General features: G+C 43.6%; 1 protein-coding gene across 6 annotated transcripts in view; it reads right to left on the bottom strand.

Moving 5' to 3' along the window:
* tmcc1a (transmembrane and coiled-coil domain family 1a) overlaps positions 1-13,740 on the bottom strand; it is a 44,246-nt gene extending 30,506 nt beyond the window's left edge. The window contains exons 1-4 of one of the 6 annotated variants that reach the window (XM_056385318.1): positions 13,671-13,740; positions 12,497-12,577; positions 3,504-3,551; positions 2,023-2,952 (exon numbers count right to left, since the gene is read on the bottom strand). In XM_056385318.1, the coding sequence (XP_056241293.1) occupies positions 2,023-2,676 (654 nt within the window). In that variant the 5' untranslated portion in view covers positions 2,677-2,952; positions 3,504-3,551; positions 12,497-12,577; positions 13,671-13,740. The remainder of the gene's footprint in view (positions 1-2,022; positions 2,953-3,503; positions 3,552-12,496; positions 12,578-13,670) is intronic. The other 5 variants (XM_056385319.1, XM_056385317.1, XM_056385320.1 and 2 more) reach the window with 5 other exon arrangements.
* Positions 13,741-13,980: the final 240 nt, after the last annotated feature.

Genomic DNA, 13,980 nt, shown 5'->3' with positions numbered 1-13,980 from the left:
TCACACACAGCCAGTGCTCAGCTCTCACTCATCTACGACGAGGCAAGGTTGCCTCCTGCTTCCTGTCATTGAGCCGAAGGGTGGGGTGAGGAGGAGGAGGTGGTAGAGGAGGAGGAGGGGGAGATGGGAGAGGAGGAGGGACCAGCTGACTGTCTATACTAACTCTCTCCAGGGACAGAGGGAGGGGAAGAGGGAGGGAAAGAGAGAGAAAATGGAAGAAAAAGCAAGTGGGGTGCAGGCAAGCAAACAAGAAAGAAAGCAAGAAAGAAAGCAAGAAAGAAAGAAAGAAAGAAAGAAAGAAAGAGGGTGAAGGGTTCAGGGTTCAAGGTGAGGATGAAACACCAGAAAAATTGATCACAACATTCATCACCCCTGCAACTCTACAACCCTCAACCTACACTAACAGCAGGATGTCACACACCTCCAAGGTCGACCACACTGTTACTATAGCAACCCAAGCAGGGCGTAGTTCTAGGCAGCAAGTTTCGGCGTAACCACGGCGACTGCTTGGATGACCTGCTGTGTGTCTGTGCTGAGATGGGGCTCTGATGTTAGCTACAGATGAACAAGACAAGGGCGAGACCACAGAGAGGTTGATGGTCGCCTGTCACAGCAGCAGCAGGGCTAATGGAGCACAGACGTCTGGCTCTCAATCCCACTTCGTCATCTCAGGTGAGGTCATTTTCACAGGACTGAAGGACACTTGGTTTTTATGGATGAAGAAATGGGGAATGACTTGAATGACTATATCAAATCTAGCTCACAGATTTCAGCTGTCCGTTATCGTGTATATCAACGCCCACCGCTGGACTGATAGCCAGCCATCACCTTCATCTATGACACAGAGTCCATGGTGTGGCTTATTTCATTAACCCAAGGAACAGGCAAGTCCACCACAACCTTGAGCTCATAATGCAAACACAGCCTCCACATGAACCAAACCCAGTGCCACTTACAGCAGGTTAGCTGATCTGACAGTGACCTCTGGTGGCAAACAGATCAAACTGTAGCCTGGAATAACTACGGTAATGTGGTTAAAAATCAGGACTTGAGGTTAAGTTTAAAGATCAGATTGTAAAAGGCTGTGAAACCAATACAACACACAAAAAACACATCTATGCCACTTCCAATACAGACATGGCAGAAACTGCAGTCCAAGCACTACACTTAATGATCTCTGGATTAAACAAACTGTGGTCTTAGAACAAAAGACACAACCTTATATCACAGCATTTAGGGGAAGAGGTTCACACTTTTTCAAATCTGTCAGGTGCTCCTGTGTACACTGAAACAGTTGTTCATTCAGGCCAATAAAAGACAATGTCCTGTAGCACTTCCATGGGAAGTCATAAAGGACACAAAATCCACAGTCTGAAATTATTATGAGGCTTCAGCAGTCTTGAGTAAATATTAGTTAGTTAGTTATAGTAAAAAGTTCCCTCTTTTTGTTAACATGGACAGTGTTTACGCACTGAGTTGCAGTGGAGGGAGGTAACACAAAGAAGGAATTAGGCACTAAGAGACTGAAACTCTGGTGGGTAATGACTTGATTTGTGGATGGAGCCTCATCTTAGTTTCATAAAAAGTTGGAATATATACTTGTGTAGAACGAGCATGAACTTTGAACCCCTATCACTTCTATTGAAAGTATGTTGAAAAACTTTAAAACTTTAAAAACTGTGAACCTATACTTAAACACTACCATATCCAAATGTGTGTGTGTTTGACTGTTTTATTTGTTAGCAAACTGGCCCATGGATATCTGTCTTCAGCTTGATTAATGCTGTTTTGGCCATAAGAAACACATCTTTGCTCTTGATCGATAATCAATACTGGGCAAAATCAGACAGCAGTAAAAGTCCACAGCAGAAACAACAGCGTCTGTTACATCAGAAGCAAGGTGAACCTCAGAGTTTGATTGACAGCCACTGACAAACAAGGTCTGACACCAGTAAAAGGGGAGAAGAGGCACATCGATCAGCCTGTCTAGTGATAACATGATTCACGGCTGCTGTCACTTACCCTGTCTGTCTCCTCCGTGGACTGGTACCCTGACGACAGGACCACATCACCGCCAGTGTATCCAGGGGCGGGGCTGCTGGGTGTGGTGTCGGTGGTGGAGGAGGAGCGTGGGCGGCTGGTATGCTGCTGTAGATCGTTGGTATTTCGGCGGCGTGGGGCCTGGGGGCTACCTCTCAGGAGGGGGTCGCGGTCTCCGCTACCCGATCCTGACCCCTTACTGCGCCGGCTCTGCAGGCTGGTCCCACGCCTCATCATGCCCACAGCCGCTGAGCCTTGGCCAGCTGCAGAAGGAACCACAGGAGCAGAGAGGCGGTCAGAGTCAGGACAGCAGGACCCTGAGGTATCCTCAGGGGCAGCGGGGGAGGTGCCACCTGCTGACACTACAGAGGAAGACGAGGAGGAAGACGAGGAGGTGACGGTGGAGCGAGAGAGGGAGAGGCGTTTACGCTGCTGCTGGAACAGCTGTTTCAATCCCTGGCCAAGAACCCCCATGCTCTCCCTGGCGTTTTGGCTCATCTTACTGAAAGAGGGGTGTTCTGACTGGGATGAGGCCCTCTTCAACCCTGAGCTGTGTGACCCATCTTTTTTAGCTCCAGGACCAGAGCTGGGACCCACCCCCTCTGGCTCCCTTTGACTGTCTTCCCTCCTCTGCATGTGGCCACACAGACCTCTAATGAATACCACGGAGGAATTGTCCTGTTAAACAGCCTGCTAACACATCTGTCTCTATATGTCAGACATGCAGAGGGTCACCACAGGGCAACAACTGTGAAGGAGAGAAGACTAGACTACAGTAGATTACAGCAGAGAACAGTGGAAGCGGAGATGGGACTGTCTGATGGAGGGCTCGATCGGCTCAGTGGCGGTCAGGGGGATGAATCCAAAGAGGGATCATGCATCTTTCATTCAGGGAGAAGTAGCCATGCTGGTCTAGTACAGAGAGAGAGGAGATGTATTATGAGAGGCTGGAATGTTGCTTATGTTGCCATCACTAATTTTAACTTTCACTTGTGATAATTTTCATCACAGAAAGTGTGAATGCACAGTAATCAGACTAGAGTTTTACAGTCTGTAGGCTGAAGAGCATTAATCAGCACTGAAGGCCCAATATGAATAAGTAACTTTGCAATTATGATTTAAAATAATACACTATCGTCACTTGGACAGGCCGCCTCGGTGACAGCTGTGCCAGTCCTCTGAATCATTCAACATTCAAACAGGCTGATGTTTCAGGAGCAAACACAAGTAATAAAAGGGAAACAAGCTGGATCCAAGTGAGCTAGCATATTACAAAAATCACAAAACAAAGCACAAATGAATTGAAAAGTAAACAGGCACATGCAGGCTATGAAAATAAACAACAGCCTGGAGGGAGATGCAGCCAGAAAGACACCAGAGGCTGAGGAAAATGATGCAGAAAAGAATAGAAGAGCGAGAGAAGGAAAGCAATAATGACTCGGATCAGAAGAAGAAAAACCCACCTACCATCAGCCCAACTCAGCCTAGTATGACTCACTCTTGTGGATTACCTGAGAGGGAGGTGGATAGATGAGGGAGACCAAAGAAAGAAAAACAAAGAATCATTTTTAGGATTTGAAACTTCAATCTTCACTCAACATACTCAAACCACTGCACATCTCCCTCTGATGGCAATCAATAATCATTTTCACTGTGAGCTCTGAACATGCTGGGAATATTGAACAGAACATGTGTGATACTGTGTGACACAACTTTGTGAGTGTGTGTGTTTTTTGTGTGTGTGTGTGTGTGTGTGTGTTCCTTCAGGGGCTCATTTAGTATCCCCAAAGGCAACCCTTCCTTATCCTGTGGCAGTATCAAGAGACAAGGGTTTCCGCAATAAAACCAACACACAGTGTAGTGTGACAAACAACAGATCAGTGCATGATCACCTCCTGCAGCCTTGCAAACTGCCTGGCTGAATTTAAGTCAGTGACAAAACCAACAAAGACACCTGATAAAATACAAGCCGTCTTCCTCAAGAAGGAATCTTATTGGTGGAGAAGCGATCACCTCAGAGACAGACCCACAGACAGGCAGGCAGTCAGCTCGAGCCTCACTGCAGCATCAATAGCTGCTCCCATTGAGGGCAGCAAAACAAACGAGGCAGGAACATTCAGAGCCTGGGGAGGGACAGTTACATATTCAAACCATATTCCTTCAGCTGCACTGTCGGGTCATGAAGAATAACACAAAGTTGGGCAGACAGACACGCTCACATGCACACACACTTCTCAAAACTGCAAGAGTATAATCTATGCAAATGAAGCTGCAACAGGCTTAATGCACATCACTATGAATACAGTCAGCTGCTGAGCCTTACACTGGGTTCAGAGACAGAAGAATGAGAGAATGAGCATGAAGCTACTTGCAGGTAGCATATCACAATTCACAACGGCCACACCATCACTGAAAAGGAAACACGAACACATTCACACTGACACTTTTACTTTCTACACAAGCTGATCTCAAGTCTGATCTTGTCTAATCCTTTCTGGTCAATAAGCAGATTCAAGCCAGAAGATACTGATGTGCTTAATATAGAGGCTGCGAGAGAGAAACAGAGAGAGAGAGAGAGAGAGAGAGAGAGAGAGAGAGAGAGAGAGAGAGAGAGAGAGAGAGAGAGAGAGAGAGAGAGAGAGAGGGGGGGGGGGGGGGGGGGGGAGAGAGAGAGCAGGTGTTGGACAGGTTCACTTTAGTCACCTGCTAGCTGGCTGCTGCCTGTAGCGATCAAGATATTGTGCTGTCAACCGTTAGGCAGTGGCTTTCACGCTAATAGTAACACAGCTTTATTTTGGTGTTTTACAGATTACAGCAAATATTGCAGTTATTCTAATAAATTTTCATGATGAAAAACATAACATCAAGTTATCATAATACACTGTTCTGTTGCAAACATTCCTATTTCTCACAAAATGTGATATGAAGGAAATCTGATTCTTCTTAATCTTATTCTTACCTGAAGATATATAAAAAGAGTTTTATACCACTATTAAGTTCAATACAACACAAAACTCAATTTCAATATTCAACATGATCATGTGTTTGTTTTTTCACTGTCATTGTTCCTTCATAATGGTAATTCTTTAACCACTTATATTTTATGTGTTGTAAAGCGGCGATAAAAAAAAACTCAAAAAAGTTATCTGCAAAAAATGTTTGCAGACTTGATAATGCAGGCATGTGTCCACGCTCACACGGAAATGGTTAGTAAGTAGCATTTTCTGTCAATCACAGTGAAGTGTGATTGATCATGACAGTGCACTGTGCTGTTGTTTTGGAGCTAGTGAGTGGTGGAGGGGGTAAACCTAAGTTAATCCTGTCCTCAAGCTGAAGTTGAACCTGAAGCCCCGTCCCTACCCTGGTGCCCATCCCTCCCTCTGTGTCTGTAAATCCCCTCCTTCATCCCCAAACTCATCCCGATGCCGGATTGGATGTTTTCTTGATTGCCTACGGTTTTATATTCAAACTAAATCCTCTTTCAGGAGCCTTTAGAGGATAAAGCATTATTGTCAGACTTGGTGTAGATGCTTGTATATGCATGAGAGCTCCTGCATCTTTTGAGCAAGGCTTGTCATTCCACCTTGATGGGGTGATGACACAAAAGAACAAACGCCAGATGGGTCTTCAAATGACGACTATCCTCTTCTGGCCCCAAACCACGTTATTTCATTACATTATACTACTCTGACATCTAAATCAGTATTTTGTTATAAATACTGAAAAAACTAAAAATTTTAAAAAAATCTAAGAAATATAGTTAATAGGTTATAACTACTTCCTTTTTAAAATATAATGTGACAGAGCAAGAAATATCATGTTAACTATCCATTTAACCCAACACTGGACTGTTCAACAGTGTATGCTTCAGTCAAGTTTTAACAAAAATATGATACTTGACTGGACAAAAATACTCTCTTCACCTGCCCCTCAGATAAACCTCAAAAACACGGTAGTGATAGCATTTTGGTGTATTTAATCCCTGTCCACCATAGAAACAGATGTGTGACAGACTATGAGCTATTCTCAGTGATTAACAGGTGTCAGTGACAGCTGGGGTCAGCAGTCTCTGTGACTCAGCATTTTCCTCAGAAATTTCTCAATGTGAAAGGTGAATGACAAACGACCATATGGACAATGGCCTCTCTGGAACCCTGTCAGCCTCACTCATGACCTCATATAAATACAAACACACACACACACACACACACACACACACACACACACACACACACACACACACACACACACACACACAGAGTGACACTTTGTGACTCCTTGTCCTTAACTCTGGAGCTCATTCCATTTAGCTGTCTTTGGCCAGCTAAGCCAGAGAGATGGTGAAAGCTCAGCAGAATTCTGGCACTGGGTAGACTGGGGAAAAAAACAACTCACACATTCACAATTTGTCATTTTGCTGACAGTGACAGGTATGTGTGAAATAATATGATAGATCCAAGATTCAACTTAATAAAACAAAGGGGTAATGTGATAAATACTAAACAGCAATCATCTTGTTTCTTCAATTTCCTGCCAACTGCTAGTAGTTAACAATAAATTACAGTATCACAGCTCTGAAAATGCTCCCTTCAGCTCCCTGGATATAAAGCAGCAGCCACTTCAATCGGGCAGAAAGGTTATATTGATGAAGATGTGGCACGTTAAGTGCTCTGAAATCACATCCATTATCATTATTGAACAAGGAAGACTGTCGAATGTAATTATTTAATACAAGATTAAGCTCCAGAGTTACAAACGTGAAGGTGACAGCTCAAATAGCTAAGCACTAAAGCAGACAATCTGCAATTTAACATAATGCAAGATAAATTATGTATCAGTACTGCGCTCTTACAGTATTTGCATGCAAATAGCAGTTCCACTGAATAGTTCTAGTAGAACCAAAGCAAATATATGCACAATAACCTGACAACTGTTACTTCTTGACTGTCCTGTTTAATTCTACGATTGTCTTTAAAAAAAAAAAGTTGCAAACTGGGCATGACCAACACAAGTGGAGGTCAATCTGGCCTGTGCTCTTTGACACTGAAGCAGCCATGTTGTTCATTGCTGAACATACAGTCAGTTAATTCAAAATATGGCCATAGCTTAAACAAGCCCGTGCAGTGTTTCCAGAAGGGTCTGAGAGCTGGCGTGGAATAGACCGCTCTTTGTTCCCACTGAGCCACACACAGGCCCATCGTTGCTCTTTGTGCTGCGCCTCTTTCACTGACAGACACACATCAATAAGAGGGGAATTAGGCCAGAGAGTTCTGGCAGCGATGTTTGTGTGACCGCATGCAATGAATGTGTGTGTGTGTTTGTATCGGACACAGAGAGAAAAGGACAGAGAAAGACACAGATAGCTGGAATTATATTGTGCGGAAATGTGCATATGTGCACATACATATGTGCATGTGTGTATTTGTGTGTGTTGTCTTGACTTTGACCAATGGAAAATGGACCATATCTCATTCAGCAGCTGCATAATGACAGCATAGGCAGGAAACAGGAACAATCGTTATTGTATTTATGTGTGTGTGTGTGTGTGTGTGTGTGTGTGTGTGTGTGTGTGTGTTGGGGGGGGCAGAAGGGCAGAGGGGCAGATAATAGCACAGTTGTGTCAATCCTGACAGCGCAGGAGATGACTTCAGCATAGTGCAAAAATTGTGATAAGAGACACAACTCTTTGTATCAGACAGGGAGAGGGAGTAAGTGAGAGAAGGGTTAGACAGAAGGTTACAGAGGGAGTGAAAGAGACCAGGCTGGATCAAAGGCATCCAACGGTCCACGACGTGCTTTGCCTGGCTGTGTCGGGTTCAGCTCAGGCGCTCAGCAGAGATTGTGTCTGAATGAGAAGGTGAATGGCAGGTTGTTCCCTGACAGAGGCAGGCACAACGCCCTATTGTGCAAGATGAAACCCACAGGGAGGCCGCACTGCCAAAGTTGCGCTCAGCTTTCCAGGAACAGGACAAACCAGAAGACACACAATTATTTACTCATATACATACGTATCTGTGTTTGCTCAATGACACCACAGACTTGTTTACAAAAATGAAAGAATGACAGATGCTGACTATATTATAGGAGCCTGGTTCACACCTGGTATCTGTGTGAAACTGGCCTGTATACATTCTCTCTCAACCATTTTTCATCACAAATGTACGACTGCAGAGGGAAAACCTTCAAGTACGGATGTGGAAGTCTCTCTCACGTAATATTTCTGATTTTATTTATTTCTTAGGCAAACAGGAGACCATCTGCAACTACGTCCCTCCCACTGATATTGCTGTGAAAAAAAATAAAAATGTTGATTCCAAAAAACAAATATAAAAAATGCCTATGTACGCATTTATCTCACACACACACTAAGACAATGGGAACAGTAGGTGGTATATTGGGTATGAAGCAAGTCTGAGTCACATAAAACAACCTAACAGAGTCTGTGAAGTGGGAAGCTGCAAAAACAAAGTGACAAAGAGTCTCAGAGGCTTGTAGATGTACAAGGCTGTAAATATCACATGTATCTCTGTGTATAGGTTGTTCAGACGGGTTGGACGGTGAATAAATCTAGACAGCAGGGCAGTCATGAGAAACACAATTTAAGACTGGCCGTGAGTGCTGAAACATTATGCGGAACGGGTCTGTACGTTTACTTGGGAAGCATTGTTTAAGGGACACCTCTGCACCTATGCTCAACATCACAGCAAGTGTCCTAATGAATAATTCACTTTGTGCATGGACCTGACACTGGTCCATGCTGACTACAACTACAGCAAGACTCAGTTCAGATCTACTGTGTCCGACCTAATGGACAGTGTACTGAGGATCTGATTCTCTTTCTGTTTACAAGTAAAACAGATTATCTCGAAAGGGGATTTCCAGTGGACAAGAGGAGAAATTAGTAGAGATTTAAAGCCCTGCAAAGTGTCCTTTACTTACTAACCTGATAGGTGTTTAACAGTGGCCAGGCTTACAACTTGGCCAACATAGCTCATATTCCACCCGCTCTGGCAGAGAATCATCAACTGTCAACAGGCTGGAAACCACCTACACACCAGCTGAAATCTCATACCAGAGATTGTGTTAAAGGCGCACAGCCATAAGGGATAGGAAAAAGAATGTGTGTCAGGGTCAATGCACACTTTGTGCAACAGAAGAGAGAAACCTGCCAGGTTATCAGGCCATGGGGCATCTGGCTGTTGGTGGTGCCAGCAGGTGAGAACTACTTTACGCAGTCAGATATAAATCATCCATATTGTCACCTATTTAAATAACTCTTCACTCAGATCTCTAGGTTCAGGTAACCAGACACCGCTCTAGCTCACTAGAAGGGTTAGTGGGGCTCAGCACGTCCAAGCTCTGGACTTGAAGCTTTTACTATGAATAAGATATTGGGCTCAGCATGTAGGCTGTGGTTCAACAATATCAAGTCTAGAGTATGGGAAAACATTTAAGTTGAAAGATGAAATTCCTCCTGACTTCCAAACCTCAACATCCACTCTTCTTTTGTCCACCATCTAAAGACAAGGAGATGTTTTAAAGGTGCTATACAAACTTTTTTGCACAACCTAAAAATACTTTGGAAAATACTGACTGACTTACTTAAACATGGAGCTCAGCCATGTTTTAAAGTGCAAACTCTTGCGACGCTATGTGACCCCTGCCTCTTTTCTGCCTCTGTCTTCAAACAGGAAGGGATCAGAGGGAAGAAGGCAGTTCGTTGCCACTAGAAACCACAGCCTTTATAAAGGAATTTCACCTTCACTCTGGAAGTGTGGGAGTCGGTCCTCCATGAGAGAAGAAAGCCAGTCTGTCAACAGCTAGAGCATTAAAAGCAATGATGGTGCAGACAAACTTTTTACTCATACATGAGTTCTGATGCTGCTGACTGCAGAAGTGATAAGAAATGATCAGTCAGCCTGTGGTATCTAAATCAAGCTGCACTATGACACCTTTGCTACCCTATGGATTTTCAAGCAGTACAACCCAGCTGTAGAGGAAGGTGGGAGAGAGTGTGACACAGAGAGTGAGAGAGTGAAAGGAAAAACTGTGTTTCCTCTCTGAGATACAACACTTCCTCTTTAGCCATGGTTGGACCTTTGGTCGAGAGAATAGAGCTGAAAAAATTATTATATGTATCATTTTGCATCCCTTTCTGGTCATTTTTGCATCTGCATTTGTTTGGGAAAAAGGAACTTAAAGCTACAAACGGCAACTTCACAAAACCAACATCAATAGGGCATCTATTGATAGTACGCAGTAAAAATTATTTTGACCAATGAACATTTCTAAGTCAAGTATCAGAATTCTTCAATAAAAGGTAAATACATTTTTTTTTTTTTGGTGTTTCAACCAAGCGGTAACCTCTGAGCCTGAAAAATGGAGCCAACATGGAAGTACCTTCTACTGGCCGCTTGAGGTTGGTTCCAAAGCGAGTCAATCCCCATAGACTCTCCTGTTAAATTGCCCAGGTTTACAGCCTGGTACAAAAAACTGTTTTGGTCTCTATAGCTTATTTCATCCTTCATGACAACTGTACAGGGGTGAATTTTTTATATACTCACCCGTTTGAATTTTGTTAAGGCTTAAAGTTCTGCAGAATTGAAGGCGCCCTGCTTTGAGTGACAGGTGGGTGAGCGTACGCCTGCCACAAGCCGGCACGCACCGAAGTCTCAGCTCCACACGCGCCCCTCCTCTTTGCCAGTTTTTGGATTAGCTGGGAGTTTTGTCGGAGTCAGGTACTGGGAAGATGGTGTCAGCGGAGCAGCCCAGTCTGACCTTCAAAATCGCTCTTCAGAAACTAGTGGGTGACGTAACAGTAGCTGCGTCCATCTTTATATACAGTCTATGATTTCAACACATTTCAGACTCTAACAATTTGAGCTGATAAGTGCAAAGTTATCAATTTTTGAAATCTAGAGCTACAGTTAGAGGGTGTAACTGAGATTCATTCAGGTGCCATTCACAAACCAGAAGGAATCACTAGTGCTGCAACAGAGCCACGATCCCTCACTGGCTTCCCACTCACAAACACTGCCAATTATTTTGGTTGGAATGCACAACCAAGCCGAGGGTACTACTGCCAAGAAGTGATCCCCAGCAACCCAGAATATGTTGCACATAGTGCAACAGAAAGCAAAGAGGGGAACAACCAAGCATTAGGACCTTAACAAGACAAAACTGCATATATCTTCTCATTATTAAATGTGAAAAAATATTCTGTAACACAATGTAACGCATCCATTTACTCATTATCTATACCACTTATCCTATTCTAGGTTGCGGGGGGCTGAAGCCTTTGCATGGCTTACACAAGGCGAGAAGTCTGGTACATCCTGGAGACAGCACTGTCTGTCACAGGGCTAACACAGTCATGCTCACAGTCACAGTCACACCTATGGGCAATTTAGAGGCCAGTTTAGGAAGAAATCAGAGCACCCAGAGGAAGTGTTACTTGTCTAAATAAACACTACAATATCATAAACAGTTGTGTTTTTGTTTGTTTTTTTACACTTGATTTATCAGTAAGACCCAACTATGAATTGTATATAGCTTATAATATTTAATGTAAACAATCAAAAGATTGCAGCTGGTCCTCAAGAAACATGACGTAATACACCAGTGAAAAGACACCATGTGCCATCTTCATAAAAACCTTAATAAGGTTCAACAATCTGTCTTGCTTTCCTATCAAAACATGACTTTACAAGTCTCTACCAACAGGGTAAATAAATAAAACCATCATATGTATAATTTTAACCAGAATCCACTTAACGTTTTCATCTTTCTAATCCAGTGTCAGCAGATTTCTTGTGAGAAAAATCAGGCTTCCAGTACACACAGCCAATTAATCAGACCCTGTGACAGCCAGGCGAGCATACAGCAAGCTGTGTTAATCTTGTGATCTGATCTAGGATGAGCACATCTTTGCCACATCTGATCCTGAAGTGTTGCACTGAGCTGAGCACAAATCAGATGACAAGGTGAAAGCACTGAATTTGTAGGCATCACCCCCCCCCACACACACACACACACACATACACGCACATATACATATATATGTGCACACAAACACATAACACTCACACAAAGACTCTCAATTCTTAGCTCAGCTCCCAACAGAGAAAGCACAACGTGAGTGCAGGGGGAACAGGAGGAGGAGGAGGAAGAGGAGGAGGAGGAGGAGGAGGAGGAGGAGGGCAGCGTCATCGTGGTGGTCTGACCATCGGAGTGAGACATGAATGGCTGCGTTAGCAGTGCCCTGGAGGGGCATCCAAGCTCTCAGCCACTTAGCAGAGTATGCTGAACAGATAGTGAGGTAGATCATGTCATACCGGACCTTTACATGTCTATCTACTGTACATGCAATGCAGTGTCGAAAACCACCAGGTTATAAAAATGATGAGATGAGATGAGAGGAGGAAACAGTTGGATGAGTAAGAGGATGAAAACGAACCTTCAGTCCATAATCATGATGCAGGAGCAGCTTTCCTTCATTGCAGAGGAGATGACAACCTGCTACATCAGGCGCACAGGTCTTCAACAAAGAAGAGAAAAAGTGAGATGGAAACTGTAATCCCCTAAATGCTTCCTTGGCAGACTGTACTCTCTCCATCGCCCTGCCTGCTCTATGCCTGTGTGTGAGAGTGTGTATGTCTCTGTCTGTCTCCCAGACACTGATAATAATAGGCTGCAGAAAAAATGATCCTCTGTGAAGAATACTAGACATCAGATGTAATGAGGCTGCGGACAGCCATCCTTTCCAGGCAATGAAATGTCTTTAGCCCATAAGATTGCATTAGCCAGTTGAGCCAGCTCAGACTAAAATAAACCCTGCTGAGGGTTTATTAAAACTTCTGTGGCTTCCAAGAGACTGACAGGGCCATGGGTAATATCACAGGGCACGGAGATACATCAATATGACAGCATCATTGTAAATAAAAACAATGTTTCAAGAATTAACTGGAAACAAGGCCCGACAAATAACTTCCTTGACACTCCAGAGTACATAAGAAGCCGGCAAAGTCATAAAACCTGAGTATAATGTGAGAGTAAATCATCTTATTTCGAGATACCACGAATTTTCTTGTTTTAACTGTTTATTTCCTACTATAACTTACAAATAAAGAGACAAATCTGTTGAACAATATTCTACAATATTTTTCATTCATTTTGTCATTGAAGTAACTCAGCGCAAGAGCCCGCACATGAATACTCTGACATCATAGGAGATGAAATATAGCGACCGTTACGAAAGTAAGTCTAAAATTTCCCCGTTGAGTAACACACACCGTACTTTACGCTGCACAGAAATAAAGTAATAAGAGACGAGCCTTAATGCATGTGGTGAAATTACACGAAGCGACGTGTAAAAAGCTTAAAGCCGTTCAAATGTTAGTTCAGTGCCAGTCAGTGTTGTTGTCAGTGAGCAGCAGCAGTGTGTTAACGGACTCAGGTTGACAGTCCCGTTAATGTGTCATCGGACTGTGCCGCTAATACGATGAAATATCTACATCGATGCTCTAACAGCTTTTCATAGCGGAGCAGAGACTCGCCACACATCACATACAGGCATAAACGGACGGTAAAACAACCCAAAAAACTGGACCAAAATTATATTTCACACTTACACGGGTGAGGGCAAACTGTTGGAGCTGACACAGACGTTTGGTGAGCGGCACCCCACCTCCGACTGCCGTACGCCCCACCGTCCGCCCTCCCTCCCCGTTCTGACGTCATGACGTAAACTTGCGGCAATTTAACCAAAGATTGTCCTGAGGTATGATGTATCACTCGACTGTTTAAAATTTGATAAATTGACCCCTGCCTCTCGCATGCAACAAATGTCTTTTCAGGAACTACACGCTTACCAAATACATGTGTGCTGCATTACCCAGCGAGCTAAACCAAAGTCTGTGTATAATTTCATTCCAAAAATGT

Source organism: Seriola aureovittata, chromosome 9, assembly GCF_021018895.1.
Source record: "Seriola aureovittata isolate HTS-2021-v1 ecotype China chromosome 9, ASM2101889v1, whole genome shotgun sequence".
NCBI lineage: Eukaryota > Metazoa > Chordata > Actinopteri > Carangiformes > Carangidae > Seriola > Seriola aureovittata.
The sequence above is the reverse complement of the archived record's forward strand: the minus strand, read 5'-3'. Positions and strand labels throughout refer to the sequence as shown.